This window comes from Setaria viridis, chromosome 5 (genome assembly GCF_005286985.2).
Source record: "Setaria viridis chromosome 5, Setaria_viridis_v4.0, whole genome shotgun sequence".
Lineage (NCBI taxonomy): Eukaryota > Viridiplantae > Streptophyta > Magnoliopsida > Poales > Poaceae > Setaria > Setaria viridis.
This window is the reverse complement of record NC_048267.2, coordinates 12,331,859-12,349,132: the sequence shown is the minus strand read 5'-3', so window position 1 is coordinate 12,349,132 and position 17,274 is coordinate 12,331,859. Positions and strand designations below refer to the sequence as shown.

The window sequence follows — 17,274 nt, the reverse complement described above, 5'->3', positions numbered from 1 at the left end:
ACAAATTATACTAACACAGCCACTGAACTTTGTGGAACTTGCAGATGGGTTGATCTTCTGTACGGCTCCGCGGCAAGGTTTTCTGCGCCCACCTTGCGCTCTCGTCAGCGTCATCAGATCAGAGCTCAATGGGGCTGTGTTGCCAGACGCTGTCAGAAAGCATAGCAAGGAGGAACTCATTGCTTTCTTCAGAGACATGCAGACCTCCATTACCGAGAGCTCGCCTAAAGCTTCCAGGAGGACGAGGAAGCCGCCGCCTGACCCGTTCGAAGAGGTTGACAAGAGGAAGCAGTCATATGGTATGTTGTATATAGCATTCAGGTCTCAATCTTTTCCATGCTATGCAGAAACGATGCTGGATTTGCACTCTGAAATGGGCATCTGTGATGTGTAATTCACTTTGAACTGTGACTCCCTAGAGCTCATTAATCCAGCTGCAAGCATATGAATCATGAATCGAAGCACAAACTGTTTGTTTTCGCGCTCTAGATATCACATCTGCTTACCATGTCGTGACGTAAAATTTTACAAAAGGCATGGATGGAGATGGTGGCGCCGATGATTTTTCAGAGGAACAGAGAAGGATGGTAAATCTGGAGGACATGAAGGTGGCTGATCTGAGGGAACTGGCGAGGGCGAGAAGGATGAGGGGCTACTCCAAGTTAAAGAAGGGTGAGCTGATTGATCGTTTGAAAGGGGTTGTCATGTAAACTTGTCCATGATCAAGAGTAAGCAGATGTTATGGGGGGCTACTGGAACTGTAATGATTAGATTGACGTTCTCTCTTCATATGTATGGTGAGAGCACACATGTTCTAAGAAAATGTATGATGAGATTTTTCCAAAAAGAAATTTATGATACGACCCCGCAGGCTAGTGGTACTGACTACTGAAGCCGTACTTGTTCTCTGAAAATCATCTAATAGAGTTAGTTTATTGGTAACAACAACATTTATGCGAACATCCGACATAGAGATGCATGGTTAGCATATCTCCCAAAAATACATCCGGGATAAACCAACCGGGACAAAAGGGGAGTCTTTAGTCCCGGGTCTTTCAACCGGGAGTAAAGGTCACCCTTTAGTCCCGGTTGGTGTCACCAACCGGGACTAAAGGGCCCGCCACGCAAGGCGTGGGACAGGCTCTTTACTCCCAGTTGGTAAAAGCAACCGGGAGTAAAGGGTGCTCCCAACCGGGAGTAAAGGGTTACCCTTTAATCCCGGTTGGATTTCCCAACCGGGACTAAATGGCGCCCTGCATGGCACCTTGCGTGGCTCCTGAAATTTTCATGCATCACGTACGTAGTACCGCGGCCCTTTTGTGTAATACCAGCCATTTTTAGTCATCAAAGTAACTCTGAAGAAATAGAAGCAATTTATGAAGAAAAGGGGAAGAAATCGGCTAAAAATCAAATTCGGGCCAAATTTGACCGAAATTTGAATTTTGAATTTGAAATTCAGGAAAATTTGGCAAAAATATGGAATGGAAGTATCAAAGTGATTAGAACTTGAGGATCAAGAATTTGGAATAAGAACTGGTCCTAAATACCTCAAGAAAATCAAAGAAAGAAAGTGAAAACCAAGGTTACTGTTCCCCGTCCGACAATAGCAACTTCAGAATAACAGCACAGAGTCCATTTTCAAAATTGATTTCTGTTGAATTTTTCAAATAAGTGGATCAATACAACTATACCATATTAAAGTATGGACTTTGGACAAATAGATTTGGGTGTTGTTGATCAGGAACAGTAAGGGGAACAAATTCAAATCAAAGCTCAAAGTTAGCACTTTGTCACGGTAGGCAGCATTGCTGAAATTGACTAAGTCTGAAACAACAGTATGTAGTCAAGTTTGGAGCCAATTTCAGAAAAATCTAGTGTAAAGGATATAGGTGTTTTTGGGCAAAATGGAATCCTTGGATGCTATAGAACACAATTGGGAAGAAGTTGGACTGCAAGGAAAGGATTTGGATAACTGAAATCATTTACAAAGTTGAGTAAATGAAACTGCCGAATGACTGACGAACTGAATAGAAGAACAGAAGAGTTCAGTTGCTTGCCAGAGAAAAATTTAAATTTGGAAACATTTGGATGCTTATCTCGGGCAAAGGTTTAAATATGAATTGTAAAGCTCAAGATTATCTACAACTTTGGTTAAGCAACTTGTGGACCGTCGGATGCGATTTTGACCGTGGTGGAGCTCTGAAGTTTCTGATATCAGAAAACAAGAAAAGGGGGGATGACAGAAGCCGCGCCCGACGTGTCGTCGCCGGTGCGTCTGCCGCTGTCCAGCTCAAGATAGCTAGGCCACCTCCTCACCACGCAAGCCTACGGGTAGACCACGGTGGCAACCATGCGCGCGGTGAAAGTCTTGAATAACTACCGCTCCCGCGCCGCCCTTTTTACCGCCGCTCCTTTTCACCGCCGCCGCTCTTTCTATCCAAGCCGCCGCCGCCGGGTAAAATTCTCCCACCACACCGCAGCTCCCGTCGATTCCTCTCGCCCACTCCTCCATAGATACCCCAGCTACACCCCAGTCGAGTCGTTGTCCAACATCCTTGCCGGAATACCCTGCACCGCCGTCGTTTCCGTCCGCCGTCGCCGCACCTCCTGGTCACGGTGAGCACCTCCTTGCTCTTGTTCTCTTTCTTCTTGGGTAGTCGTAGGTGGGTCCTTGGGATGCTAGGAAGCCGTAGAGGGAGTCGTCGGGGTAAGCTAAGCCATTGTCGTGCTTAGCCACGACCGGCCGTAAGCGCCGCCGCCCGCCGCCGTGGAGGAAGCAGCTCCGACCGTCTCCCGGGAAGCTGTCGCCGTGCACGGGTGCGCTAGGGCATGGGGATGCTTCCCCGGCCTAGCCCTGTCGCCGGTGGGGCACCGGCCGGCGAGCCGCGCCGCCCCCTATCGCGCCGGTTTTTGGCGGGAGGAGGAAGAAGGCGCTGGAGCAACGGGCCCGCGCGTCAGGGAGAAGAAGAGAAGGGGAGGCAGGCCAAGCGCGAACATCGGATGGGCCGCGGTCTTGGAGGCCCAGGTGTGGGCGCGGTTGGCCGGTGGGAGAAAAGGCCGGAGGCCCAGGAGAAAAGCAGGCTGGGCTCGCAAGAAAGAGAAAAAGGAGAGGCAGGCCGTGGGCCGGTGTCGGTCCGGGAAAGGAGGAAGAAAAAGAAGAAGCGGCCCAGGGAGCCCATCTGAGGAGAGGGTAGGCCGGCGGGTAGGATGAATAGGAGAAGGGGTGGGTCCGCGCCACGGGCCCAGCGTAAGAGAGAGGGGGTAGAGTAGGGTTGCGTGAGAAAAGTTGCCGGGGGTGTTTTTCAGGAAAAATTAGATTTGCTTTATAGAATAATTAGTTTAAATCCGAATCTCACCATTTAAATCACAGAAATTTCTAGGAGTGTCCAAAATTAGTGAGACCAATTTTGTTAGGCTTGTTTTATTTTCCTTTATGCATTAAAATTTTTATACCCTAGAAAAATAATAAAAATTTGGGTATTTATTTAATGCCTTTCTTTTAAAGGTATTTAAATAAATACTTAATCTTTATTAAATGCATAAAATATGGAATAACATTTTCATAATTACAAATTAGTATTAATACATAGGAAATTAGGCTTTAAAGCTAGAAAATAATTATAACATTTTCTAAAAATAAAAGAAAAGGCACTAAGTAAGGTTAATTAAGGAAACAAAAATAGTGGGCTTAATCTGTTCGGGTTTTTGTGTGTTGGCTTGCAACTTTATCATGATAAATTGTATAGTCCTTGTTGGCTTGCAACTCTATCATGAAGGAAAGTTGTATAGTCTTTTATTCAAAAATTTGCATTCCTAACCCCTGCATATGTTATGTTATAGACACCGAAGCACCAGAAGGAGATTTCTCGGAATATTCAGAAGGATCTCCAGAATTTGAGGAAGTCTTTGAATTGGTCCCCTGCGAGGCAAATCCTTCGGACAGTGCTAACTTGTTTAGTGAACAAGGCAAGCCCCGGTGCATTATACCTATTATTTTGGAGTCAATATTTCATGTGTCCATTATCGGTTATTTGCTAAATGTATGCACTAAGTCTAGGAGTTGCTTGAAACCCATTCTTGTGCATGATTATACCTTGTTTTAAGGACATCTTTGCCACTTGTTCAAACCCTTAGTAGATAACCCAAGTCTATAATGGCTTAGTTGCTTAAATACTTGCTTTACCAAACCTTAAGGCAAATTTTGAGTCATGCATGTTAATTATGGAAAGATGACTTGGAAATTAAGAAGTGGACAGAAGCTAAGGATGTAGTTCTGTCTGCTAGATTAATCTGGTTAAGGCCCGATTTGTTGTCTTAACCTTTGATCAAGTGAAAGACATCTGATCACTTACTGGGTATGGGACCAGTAAAGCCCAGTAGGTTAGTAAACCCTCTGATCGGGAATACTTCGTACCCGCGCTTGACGTGCTGGAGATTGGCAGGGGCGTAGCCTGAAACTCACATGGTGATCGGGCCAGACGTGGGGTCCCATGTGGGGGTGCGTCCCTGAGTCCGGGTAGTCTTATTCCCAATCGTTGGTTTTGCTAATCGAAAAGTCGTTACGTACGACCTGGACAGTCGTATTTAGCTGGTGATCAGGGTACTCTCCTGCAGGATGTAATATGATCCGGATCGCCGCAATTCTCGGTTATGAATGCACTTGATCACTGTTGAGCATCGTAGCATAAATTCATGAATGCCATATCTTTCTAATAATGTTTGGTGTATGACTTTATACCTTGTTGTTGCAAATAATCTTTCATCATCACCTAGAATGGTTAGGTAAAGACTTAACTCAAATAAAAGATAAAGCTAAGGTCTCACTTTTAGTAATCTTTTTGGCAAAAATGTATCAGCCAAGTACACCGAAAAAGCTATCATGTACTTCCAAGAGAAACTATTATATTGGTTAGTCGGGTAAGCCTTGCTGAGTACCTCGTACTTAGGGTTATCCCTTGTGGCTATTTTCAGAAGCACCGCAGGAGTCCACCGAGGAGGAAGCCCCAAAACTCTAGGGTATTGTTATGAGTCTCACAATACCCTTAGAAGAAGTTCTATAATGCTCATCTCCACCCGAACCGTTTATGTTTTAAATCCTAGAACTCTGTTTAACACTGCACGGTTAAGTTTGCTTCAAACTATGTCTGGTATTAACTCGTACCTCGTGTATGTATGTAAAAAAATGTAATATTTGTTGATGCTATCCCATCGCGGATACAATCCTGATGTATGGCTATGAGACACGACGTGGATCTTCGAGGAGTCCTAGGGACACTCGACGGACGACCGGACTTATACTGTTTTAAGTGCATTTCGGATAATTGCTGCGCCGGCAGCGATTAGGCGCATTTAAACCAGTATAAGTTGGACGGTTCAACCACATTTTGTTAACCTTTAGTAGTTGAGATTTTTTTTAGAATGAAATCAACTAGTATTTAAACGAATGAAATTTGTAATTATACAATTAATATATATATACACAATTCATATACACAATTCAACTAGTATAAATCGATCATAATTAGTGTATATTATATATACAAATAAATCAAACTATATATCTACAATCTTCCCGTCGAGGTGTTGCTGCTCGGAGCATCTAATTGTCGTCCATCGTAATAAAATTCTCCTTTTGGATTTACCACCTCGTCCATTAGGAATCTAATGAGACCTTCACATATTGCCGCTACTCTTTCTTCCTTCAAGAGTTCTTGTTGAATATTTAACATCTATAATTTGGAAATTTGTGAATGTTACACGAACAAATAAATATAAGGAGCTAGAAAATAATTAACTAGTAATAGTTTTATTTTACGTACTTTAATGTTGTGCGGCGTCATCTTTAGTCCCTTGGGTCCCATAAAACTGTGCATGTGCTCACAGATGTAGTAGCCACATAGATTATTCTCGGGTTCCTGTCTTAAGCACTTCAGTGCAGAAAAAAATAAGTTATGAAATATTCGTATTATACAATGTAATAAATGTGCAGACTTCATACGTACCAGGAAGTCTATGTTCCATGTAAGTTTTTCTTTGAATGGACCTTTGTGTGTCCTTATGAATTGTTTCCATGCAGTACGGATTAGAATAATGAATGATATAGTGTAACAGGGATAAAATTTAGGAAACAAACTTTTGCATAGAGATAAAGGACCAGAATTATTACAAGCCTAGCATGTCTCGTATATCTTGGTACTCCACCGGATATTTCCTCAACGAATCGAAGACAGTGACGTGGCTTCTTTCAGGCTCAATTATAATAAGGATCCAGTGGAAGCTGCGTACGTAAAATGTTCATGCATATTAGAGCTAACTAACATGTAGAGATAAGGAAAAAGACAACGAAAGTAGACGGTATACACACACTTACTTGAATGTTTGTTTGTCTAGAAAATTGTATACTTCCACCAAGGTTTTTTCCGGCTCTAATTGTATCTGTTTTTGGTTAACTACAGATGGATCCATAAAGCCTATATGTAGGTACGCCTCGTGTTGGCACGTTTGAATTAGCATCTTACATAAAATGGAAGACGAAGTTAGTACGGTGACGCACGCCAAAATTTACATGTAGAGATAAACGGACACTTACAGAACCCAAGCGCTGATCAGAGAGACGTCCAGAGCATCATGATGGTACACTTCGTATATATCCTTGAAGTCTAGCCACAACACTTTCTCGCCTTCGCCGTAAAAATCTATCAGTTTTATCTTCAGGCCGAACATCTCCCTCGAGTCGACGGATTCCATCATGTACCATTGATGGAATGCATACATCTTTGTTGATAGCTTCTGTACCAACGAAGGCCTTACAAGAGGTTTGCCTAGCTCATAAGGCCATCTCGGCTCGGGGGCGGTGCAGTTGGCGTCTCAACTTGCCTTAAGCATTCATCAAGTCCCAGATCTGTTTCTTGCATGAATTTCAATACTTCTGCTTGTTGATCCAAGGGCATTGCTGCTACCCTTTGAGCATCTTTTTTTGATAAATGGCTGAGGTCGAGGACAGCACCACTGGAAGATGACTTCCCTTTCCTTTTGTCCTTTTCATCAGCCTTTACTAAAGCCTGTTCATAGTTTGGTAAGAGTGGTATCCTTTTCTTGGCTCCTTCTTCCATCCTGATAAAAAAGTTTAAAACTCTTCGATTTACGTCCACCTGGCGGGACCGGAAACCTACCCTTTTATCCCGGGTGCCGACACCAACCGGGATAAAAGGGCCCCCCCTTTTATCCCCTGTAACCGGGATAAAAGGGTATGTCCCAGCGGGAATCGAAAACTACCCTTTTATCCCGGTTGCAGTTGTCAACCGGGATAAAAGGGGGGCCTTTTGTCCCGGTTTCAATTGGCACCCGGGATAAAAGGTCTTTTTCCAACACTTTCATCGCCCGCCTATTTTTTGGAAAAGGATTTTATTTATGTTTTCACTGCATTTCAGGATGCAAAAACAAAAAACTTCACATATTTTCTACATGCAAAAATATATTTAATTAGTGAGTATATTGACAATAAGTGTGATTTAGTCATTAATTCTATACCAGTTTGAGTTCCCATATCTCCTGTATGAAACCATAATACGACTCCTTGCTATTATTTCTATCTATGGCATCTATGCGGACACCACTATTCTGGTTCGTGCTTTTCTAGTCCTGCGCTCTCGTGTAAAATGTATAACCATTTATCTTATAGTCTTGGAATTTCACGATTGTGCTAGCAGGTCCCTTGGCTAACCAAGCCAGCTGTGGGTGAATCTCAGAGTTACCCATAAGTTGTTGGCATAACCAGGAGGGAAAAGTTTCCATGTGATGACGGGTAAGCGAAGCATCGGATTTGGTCGGGTTTTTGGAAACTACCATCTGTCTGTGCTGCTCGATATACAGATACACAAAGGATGACTGTTGTAGAACAGTGTAGTGTGCCTTGTCGAACAAATCAGTATTATTGCTGAAACTTGATTTCCTTCCAAGGGTGCCCATTCCTCGGAGCCTCCCCTTGTGGCGTGAAGTTGGAACCCCAATCAAGTCCATTGAATCAATAAAATCAACACAAAACTCGATCACCTCCTCTGTTCCATATCCCTTGGCGATGCTTCTTTCTGGACGGGCACGATTAAGAACATAGTTTTTTAGAACTGCCATGAACCTCTCGAAAGGCCACATATTGTGCAGGTATACAGGTCCGAGAATACCAATCTCTTTTACTAGGTAAACTAGTAAGTGCGTCATAATATTGAAAAAAGATGGTGGAAATAACAACTCAAAACTGATAAGACATTGCACCACATCGTTCTGTAGCTTTGAAAGCTTGGATGGATCGATTGCCTTCTACGAAATCGCATTGAGAAACGCGCATAGCTTTACGAGCGGCAACTGGACATTTTCTGGTAGAACACCCCTCAGTGCAACCGGAAGCAACTGGGTCATCAACATGTGGCAGTCATGGGCCTTGAGATTTGTAAACTTTTTTTGTTTCATATTTATTATTCCTTTTATATTCGAGGAGTACCCAGACGGGACCTTCATACTATTCAAGCATTCAAGCATGCTATCCTTCTCTTCCTTGCTGAGAGTATAGCTGGCATGATGTAAGTAGTGTTGTCCATTATCTCTCTTTTCCGGATGTAGGTCATCTTGTTGGCCCATAGCTTTCAGGTCCTGTCATGCTTCCAATGTATCTTTCGAGGTCCCATAAACACCCATGAAGCCTAGCACGTTCACGCAAAGATTCTTCGTCAGGTGCATCACGTCTATTGCGTTGCGAACCTCTAGGATTTCCCAATAAGGTAGCTCCCAAAATATTGACTTTTTTCTTCCACATGGGTGCATGTCCGTTATTGTCGTTCGGAACAGGTTGGCTACCAAGACCCTTTCCAAAGACTACATTTAAATCCTTCATCATCTCGAAGACACGCTTTCCACTACGGTGTGCAGATTTTTTACGATGGTCTGGCACCCCTTTGAAATGCATCCCGCTCTTTCTCAGCTGGTGGTGAGCAGGGAGAAATTGACGATGACCCATATAGACGACCTTCTTACAGTGCTTCAAATACATGCTGTCTGTGTCGTCTAAACAGTGGGTGTATGCCCGATATCCCTTATTTGTCTGTCCTGAAAGGTTACTCAGTGCAGGCCAATCATTGATGGTAACGAACAACAATGCTCGTAGATTAAAGATCTCTTATCTATTCTCATCCCACACACATACACCTTCTTCCTTCCAGAGCTTTAAAAGGTCATCAACCAACGGTCTTAGGTACACGTCAATATCGTTGCCGGGTTGTTTTGGGCCTTGGATAAAAGCTGGCATCATAATGAACTTCCGCTTCATGCACAGCCAAGAAGGAAGGTTGAACATACATAGGGTCACAGGCCAAGTACTATGGCCAATACTCAACTCACCGAATGGATTGAATCCATCAGTACTTAAACCAAACCTTATGTTCCTTGCTTCACTTTCAAAGTCCGGGAATGCTCTATCAATTGATCTCCACTGGGCCCCATCTGCGGGGTGTCTCAGCATCTCATCTTCCTTACGTTCTTCTTTGTGCATTCGCCTTGTTTCTGAACAAGCGCTTCAAGCGTGGTATTATAGGGAAATACCACATCACCTTCGTGGGAACTCTCTTCTTGGGAGACGGTCCCTCGACATCACCAGGATCATCTCGCCTGATCTTATACCGCAGCGCTTCGCAAACGGGACAAGCATCCAATTTATCGTATTCATCACCACGATAGAGGATACAGTCATTAGGGCATGCGTGTATCTTCTGAACATCCAATCCGAGAGGGCAAATAATATATTTAGCTTCATATGTTGTGGACGGTAATTCATTATTCTCGAGAAGAATCTTGTTGACAATGTCCAACATCCCCTGAAATGCCTTATCGGACACATCATTTTTTGCCTTCCATTGCACAAATTCTAGTGTCGTACCTAGTTTTTTATGGCCCTGCTGGCAACCTGGGTACAATAATTTTTGGTGATCATCTATCATGCGCTGCAACTTTGCTGCTTCCTTCTCAGTTTCGCAATCTCTGTGTGCATCTCGTATCACCTGACCAAGGTCATTAGTAGGGTCATTTTCTGCAAACTCATCTTCATCAGCCTCGCCCATTGTAGTATCTGCAAAAGTTTGGCCTGCAACCCAGTCCGGAATGGTGTCATCTTCCTCCTCCTTTTCGCCATCTTCCATTACAACCCCTCCTTCACTGTGCTTGGTCCAAATCAAATAGTTAGGCATGAAACCGTATTTAAACAAGTGGCTGTGAATAATCCCCCAGGAATCCTTTAAATACTCCTTCTTGTTATTGCATTGGAAGCATGGACAACATACGAACCCATTCTCTAGCTTGTTCGCTTTGGCCACTTCGAGAAAATAATGCAAGCCATCAATAAACACCTTGCTCCGCCTATCTGCATTATACATCCATTGCCGGTTCATCTACATCGTATTACGCATGAAAATGGATTACACTTGATAATGGATTACGCGTGAAAATTGATTAAAGATCCAAACAACATGATACAATACAACAACATGAAGATCCAAATACACATATTTAAATTAAAGATCCAAACAACATGATACAATACAACAAGCCATCCACTAGTTATTATCTAAGAGGACTTTAAGCATCCTTGGGCGATGAAGATTAAGGTTACGCTGACCCAGCCTCATCCTTAGGTTTATTTGTGCCGCCTGAAACAGTAGTACTAAGTGGACGTGAAACACCCGGGACTGAGGGTGGAGCATAACGACCACCAAAAGGAGGTTCCTGACCCGCGGCAACAGCTTCTTCATAACGTTGCTACAAATAACGAAGCATTGCTTTTTCCAGCGCGCTCATTTTCTTCGGCTTATGCTGAGGGCCAACTATGATTTTCCCCTTGCCGAAAGAGGAACCACGATCGCCCCCACCATCGCCACTTCCTCCAGTAGCAGAAGGCATCTATGTACAAAAATTATTACCTTAACACTGCATAAGTTGTTGAACTTGAAGACTGTGATCATCTCGCGAGCATGTCCTCAACTGGGCGGCACCGCACTTCGTCATGAAAGAGGTTCGATTGTACAGAAAAGGGGACACGGTCACGAGGTCCGTATCCACTCTTTCTTGTAGAATCGAACCTCCTTCTTGATATACGTTGCTGCTCGGCGGAGAATATCCTCGCAGAGATGACCACGGTATGCAAGTTCAACAAGTATGGATTTGAAAAACCATATTAAATTTGATAACTTCAACAAGTAGTAGAAGTCATCTACGTACAAAAATTCTTTCCTTAGCACTGCAGAAGTTGTTGAACTTGAAGACCGTGATCATCTCGCGAGCATATTCTCAACTGGGCGGCACCGCACTTCGTCATGAAAGAGGTTCGATGCTACAGAAAAGGGGACATGGTCACGATGTCCGTATTCACTCTTTCTCGTAGAATCGAACCTCCTTCTTGACATACGTTGCTGCTCGGCGGAGAACATCCTCGCAGAGATGAACACGGTATGCAAGTTCAACAATTATGGATTTGAAATACCTTATTGAATTTGATAAGATAAACCGTCTGGACAAGGTAGCATCATTCTTAAACCACTGCAAGAATACATACTATATATGACACATATATCTCCCTCACATTCTAGCTCAAAATACCTCTCCATTTTCTACTTCATCACATTCTAGCAATTAATCTTTCCATCTCCAAAGCATAAATCAAAGCATAACACGAGAATGAAGTAGCAAACCTTCACAACGCTTGTGTTGGCTGAGTGAAATTCCCACAAAAATGAGGAAAAAAAACTTCGGGCAGCACCTCCCTTGCTTCGGCACCACCGGAGAGTAGGTGAAGCTCAGCTCTCTGTCTATGCACTGGACTGGCTCGGGCTGGAGGAGGAAGAAAGGCCTCTGTCTTGGTATATAATGGGGATGAGTTTTTATCCCAGTTAAAAACTCCAACCGAGACAAAAAGGAACACTTTTTGTCCCGGTTGAAAGTTTAGTCCCGGTTGGAAGCTGCAACCGGGACTAAACTTTTTGTCCCGGTTGGAGCCTCCAACCGGGACAAAAGGGTGCCGCCACCGACGCTCCGGAACTAGCCGTTGCAACCGGAACTAAAGGGGGACCTTTAGTCCCGGTTGCAATTACCAACTGGGACTAACTCTCCCCTCCATTTTTGCCTACCGTGGTGCACCCCCTTTTGTCCCAGGCCAACTTTAAATCGGGACAAAAGGGGGCGCATCGAAAGCCAGTTCCGGGCCAACTTTAAATTGGGACAAAAGGGGACGCATCGAAAGTCAATTCTCTACTAGTGTTAGTTCCAGATTTGCATTTGTATTGTTGCAATCAGCGAATTGGGATAATTTTTATGTTGAAACCTTTTTGGCTTCCCTTTTAAGAGAGGAGTCCATTAAACCCCAGCTTGAGCAGAAGCCAAGAAGGAAATTGCTACAGGGATCAAACACAGGAAATAAAGAAACCGATACATGAAAAAAACCTTCGCCATACCGGCGGGCCGCGGAGCTGGCGAACAGAGCCACTGGTATCATCTCCATTAAGCACCGGTGTTAGCTCCATAGCTAAACAATGCATAACACTGATTTTCTACTGACTGTGCAAAAGATCATTGGTGCAGCTGACACCAACAAACAAGCCTGGCTTTTCCAACCTGAAACTTTCACCGCTCTGATGTATATCAGTGATCCAGGACCATGCAGTTAGCATCAGTTCGCATATTAAATCGTAGAGATGAGAAACAATCTAAATTTTCAAAATAAATATCAATAACCTATTAACCTGTCAAATTCAACCAAATAATACGTACAAAAAATATTCTTGTACTAGATTTTCACAATTCCGTTGTAGTCTAGCTGGTTAGGATACTCGGCTCTCACCCGAGAGACCCGGGTTCGAGTCCCGGCAACGGAAATTTTTTTGCCGGTTCGTTGCACAAAATTACGAAAACACCCCTCCACTCACTACATTACTCGGGGCCAATTACGTAGTTGTACAGGCATAAGAGGATTTAGGATTTCTTTTGTGTACAATACTTTTTTAAGTGAAAAAAGAGAAAAAATGAACTCCAACAACAGTCTACCTAAACTTTCCCTAATTTTTTAGCAACGCTAAAAAACAGCCTACCACCACGTATATTTTAGCGTTGGCATTCCTTCCCCAATCTTGATTCCCGCACGCTCGCGCGTCCCTTCCGATGGGCCTAATACGATGACGTGGCCTATTTTAAAATATTGGGGACTATTTATTAGCGATTTGTTGTGGATTGATATGTTTTTGGGGAATTTTTTTTAAGAACCCTTGATATATAATTTTGGGAAGAATTTTTTGAAGTATTCTTGTAGTTGCTATAAAACTTCCTCGTCCACCCTAGCCACATAACCATCTCACCTCCGCCGCCGTCGCCTCCCGGATCTTCCCATGGTGAGCCGTCTCTCGGAGATGCGCTGCTCCTAGCGCCGTCCCCTTCTGTTTTTTCCCACATTGAATCGTTCGGCTCTCTCGCGCGATGTGGGTTGGTTTGGGTTTTGATTCTGAGATTGCAGGCGTCGGAGAAGAAGCAGGCGAACCCGATGCGGGAGATCAAGGTCCAGAAGCTCGTGCTCAACATCTCCGTCGGCTTGAGCGGTGATCGCCTCACCCGCGCGGCCAAGGTATTTGCCCATTCCCCTAAAATGGTTCACCCTAGTTTCTGCGCTCTGATTCATTTGCTTGTTTTGGCCTTTTGGGCTTGTGTCACATAGTGTGGTATGTCTGAATCGCATCTAGTCGTGCTCCATTTTATTTTCTTGCATCATTAATTTGTTCTGTAGGTTATCCTCCACTCAAGCTGTCAAATTTAATCTCGTATTATATCACTGTAATTGTGTTGTCCAATTGATTAGGGATAAGATTGCTTGTCACATCAGTTGTAGTTAGATGTTCTCATAGTTTCAGTTAGAGATTGGTCAATGGCGTCAATTGCTTTGATGTCTCTATGCACAGGCACTACCTATTGTTGCCTTTGGACAATCTTCACCATTTGCTCTTCTCTAACCTCCAGTTATTGTTTATCAGGTGCTCGAGCAACTGAGTGGGCAGTCACCGGTGTTCTCCAAGGGTAATTTTCTTTAACCTGGCAGACAAGTATGTGTTTAGTTTGGGTTGACGGAGCTCATACTGATGGTGTTGTGATATTGCAGCGAGGTACACTGTGAGGTCATTCGGCCTTCGCCTCCGCCCTCCTCTCCCTCCCCTTTCCGCACCTTCTCACCCACCCGCGCGCCCGCCTCCTCCTCGCCGCCTCGGAGCTCGCCCGCGTGGCGGCAGCGGGGTTCGTGCCCCTCCTCGGCTCCCTCCTCCGCCGCCATCCGTTCCCCGGCGACGCTCGCTTGCTCGAGCTTTTCACCGAGCACGCCTCCTTCCTCGCCGACGAGGAGCCCCAGCTCCTAGCCTCCGCCGTCCTCGCCTTCCTCCGCCTCCTCGCCAGGAACCGCCTCGCTCCGGTCCTGAGCAGCGGTGAGTGCAAGGATTGTGAAGAGTGCAAGAGCGCCAAGACCCTTGAAGAATGCAGGGGAAGGCTGGTGTCTTTCTGCGTCTCCATGCTGCGGGATCACTTCCAAGTGTGTGCATTGATCGGAAGGGACCTTGTGAGGTCGCTCCATGAGCTGGCGCTCGTGCCGGAGTTTCAGCCACTTTGGAGAGACCATATTCCGCACTGTGTCGGTGATGTCTGCCGGATCAGCACACCTGGTTGGTGCATGGCTATGGCCATCACGCCGGAGATGGAGACACAGCTCTTGTTCATGATGAACAATGTGAAGTGGGGGGATCAGAAGAGGTACCAGCTCTGGTTTGCGATGAAGCACCTGATGGTGCCCGGAGGGGAGGAGAGGATCCCTGACATTGTGCGGTTCATATGCTGCGGGTACCACCCAACAAATGAGGTCATTCAGTCTGGTGTTATTGTCCGTTGGGCGGTCATAGGCTGGCTGCTGACGGGTTGCAGCAAAGGCTATGTGGTGGCGAATGCGAAGCTGGCACTGTTCTATGACTGGTTGTTTTTTGAGGAGGGAATCAGGGAAGGGGTAGTGTCATGAATATCGAGCCTGCAATGCTCTTGATGGTGAACTTGGTGTCTCAGTATACGGATATTACAAACATGCTGCTTGAGTTCTTGTTTCTTCTAATTGAGAACTATGATGTGAGGAGGAAGGAAGCAATTGCTCATTGTGTGAGGAGTGCGTTTGGGGTGCTGGTAAAGAAACGGGTGATCCCATCGTTGGAGCCATTGACATGTTGTGAGAAGTTATCACCATTGCTGAGGCAGAAGCTTGTGGCGTTTTTAAGTAGCTCTAATCCTGGAGCAGCTGAAGATTCCTGTGGGAAATCAACTGATGTAGTTTCTAAGGAAACAGAGTTGAAGAAGAGTGTTTGCTCAAGCTAGACCTATGAATCAATGGTTTCCCACAGAAGGTGTGGGCCGAGACCTTCTACTACCTGGCTGAGAACAATGTGATATTCGAGGGCATCCTCCTCAAGCCCAGCATGGTCACCCCTGGTGCTGAGTGCAAGGACAGAGCCACCCCTGAGCAAGTTGCCGACTACACCCTCAAGCTCCTCCGCAGAAGGATCCCTCCTGCCGTCCCTGGCATCATGGTCTGTAACGTTTTTTCCTCTCTTGCTGCATATACATATACTTGCCAAGAAATTCAGATGGTGTTCTGACGACTGAAATTGTTTTCCTGTTGCACCCAAACAAAAATGCAGTTCCTGTCTGGTGGGCAGTCTGAGGTTGAGGCGACCCAGAACCTGAACGCCATGAACCAGAGCCCCAACCCGTGGCATGTGTCCTCCAACGCCAGGGCTCTTCAGAACACCTGCCTCAAGACATGGGGCGGCCAGCCAGAGAACTTGAAGGCGGCTCAGGATGCCCGACTTTTTTTTAAGCTCTTTTTACGAAAGATTCTCACAAATACACCCCTGGCGGAACCAATTCCAAAAATGGACCCTTAGCTTGGTAGGTTTGAACTCAGGTCTTCAGGATAAGAAGCTCACATCCTAAACAGTTGAGCTAGAGCGTAGTTTGTTGCACACTCCTTGGAATAATTATACTTGTTTCTCGTTCGAAACGCTAGGAGGCAAAATTGCTCGGCGCCATCCATGATGGCGCCAAGCTTGGTGCCAAGATCCACGGCGCCAAGGCTTGGCTGGCGCCAAGGCTTGGCGCCATCCATGCTTGGCGCCAAGATCCACGGCGCCAAGCCCCCGCCACGTCGGATTCCACATCAGCAGCTGCGCATGGACCTTGGTGCCAGGATGGCTGGCGCCGAGACGTGTAAGCTTGGCGTCAGCATGGATGGCGCCAAGCTAAGGCTCCATTTTTTGAATTGGTTCCACCAGGGGCGTATTTGTGAGAATCTTTCATAAAAAGGGCTAAAAAACAAAAAAGTCGGTTAGGATGCTCTGCTGCTCCGCGCCAAGGCCAACTCCCTGGCGCAGCTCGGCAAGTACACCTCTGACGGCGAGGCCGCCGAGGCTAGGGAGGGAATGTTTGTCAAGAACTACGTCTACTGAGGCTGTTTGGCAACACACTCATAAACTTTAGTACCTATCACATCGGATATTTTAATATTAATTAGAAGTATTAAATATAGTCTAATTACAAAATTAATTGCACAGATAGAGTCTAATTCGCGAGACGAATCTATTAAGTCTAATTAGTCCATGATCTGACAATATGGTGCTACAGTAACTATTTGCTAATGATGGATTAATTAGGCTTAATAGATTCGTCTCGTGAATTAGTATAAGAGTTCTATAGTTAGTTTTATAATTAGCTCATATTTTATTCTCTTAATTAGCGTCCGAACATCCGATACGATTCCCTTAATACCTCGTATCAAACACTCCTGAGACGATACCCGCTGCTAGTAGCCTAGTACCTACCTCGAGGGCACACTGTAGGCAGTGTGCCATTACAGGTTCAGATGGGACAAAGAGTACACTGCGATTTTACTATCCTCGGTATGCTGGTACTGCAGGTTCGCATTCACATGGTTACTACCTTACGTGGCCTGGCTTGACCCAAGTAAGAGCAGTGCAAATTCCCAATTTCCAGAAAACAGAAGGACCTCCAAAGGTCTTCAATGTAATTTTAATTTCTTTCAGAGGTCCCTTTGCAAGTGGCTGGATGTAAAAGTACTTTTATAATAATCCAACCCATTGTGCTTCTTAAAGTAAAAAGAAAAAAGAAAACAGACATTGTGAAGGATTTTTCTACCCCAGCTACTGGACTTAT

At 44.9% G+C, this 17,274-nt stretch overlaps 1 protein-coding gene, 1 non-coding gene and 1 pseudogene across 2 annotated transcripts; all 3 read left to right on the top strand.

The window, feature by feature from the left end:
• The first annotated feature begins 12,835 nt into the window (after positions 1-12,835).
• TRNAE-CUC (transfer RNA glutamic acid (anticodon CUC)) lies at positions 12,836-12,908 on the top strand. The gene has a single exon. It is a non-coding gene; the product is annotated as a tRNA-Glu (tRNA).
• Positions 12,909-13,357: 449 nt separating this feature from the next.
• LOC117855398 (uncharacterized) lies at positions 13,358-15,448 on the top strand (annotated as a pseudogene).
• LOC117855399 (fructose-bisphosphate aldolase, chloroplastic) lies at positions 15,433-16,570 on the top strand. Its single transcript, XM_072294259.1, has 2 exons — positions 15,433-15,632; positions 15,744-16,570. Exons 1-2 carry the CDS (start codon positions 15,522-15,524, stop codon positions 15,987-15,989), a joined length of 357 nt encoding a protein of 118 aa, XP_072150360.1. The 5' UTR covers positions 15,433-15,521; the 3' UTR covers positions 15,990-16,570.
• Positions 16,571-17,274: the final 704 nt, after the last annotated feature.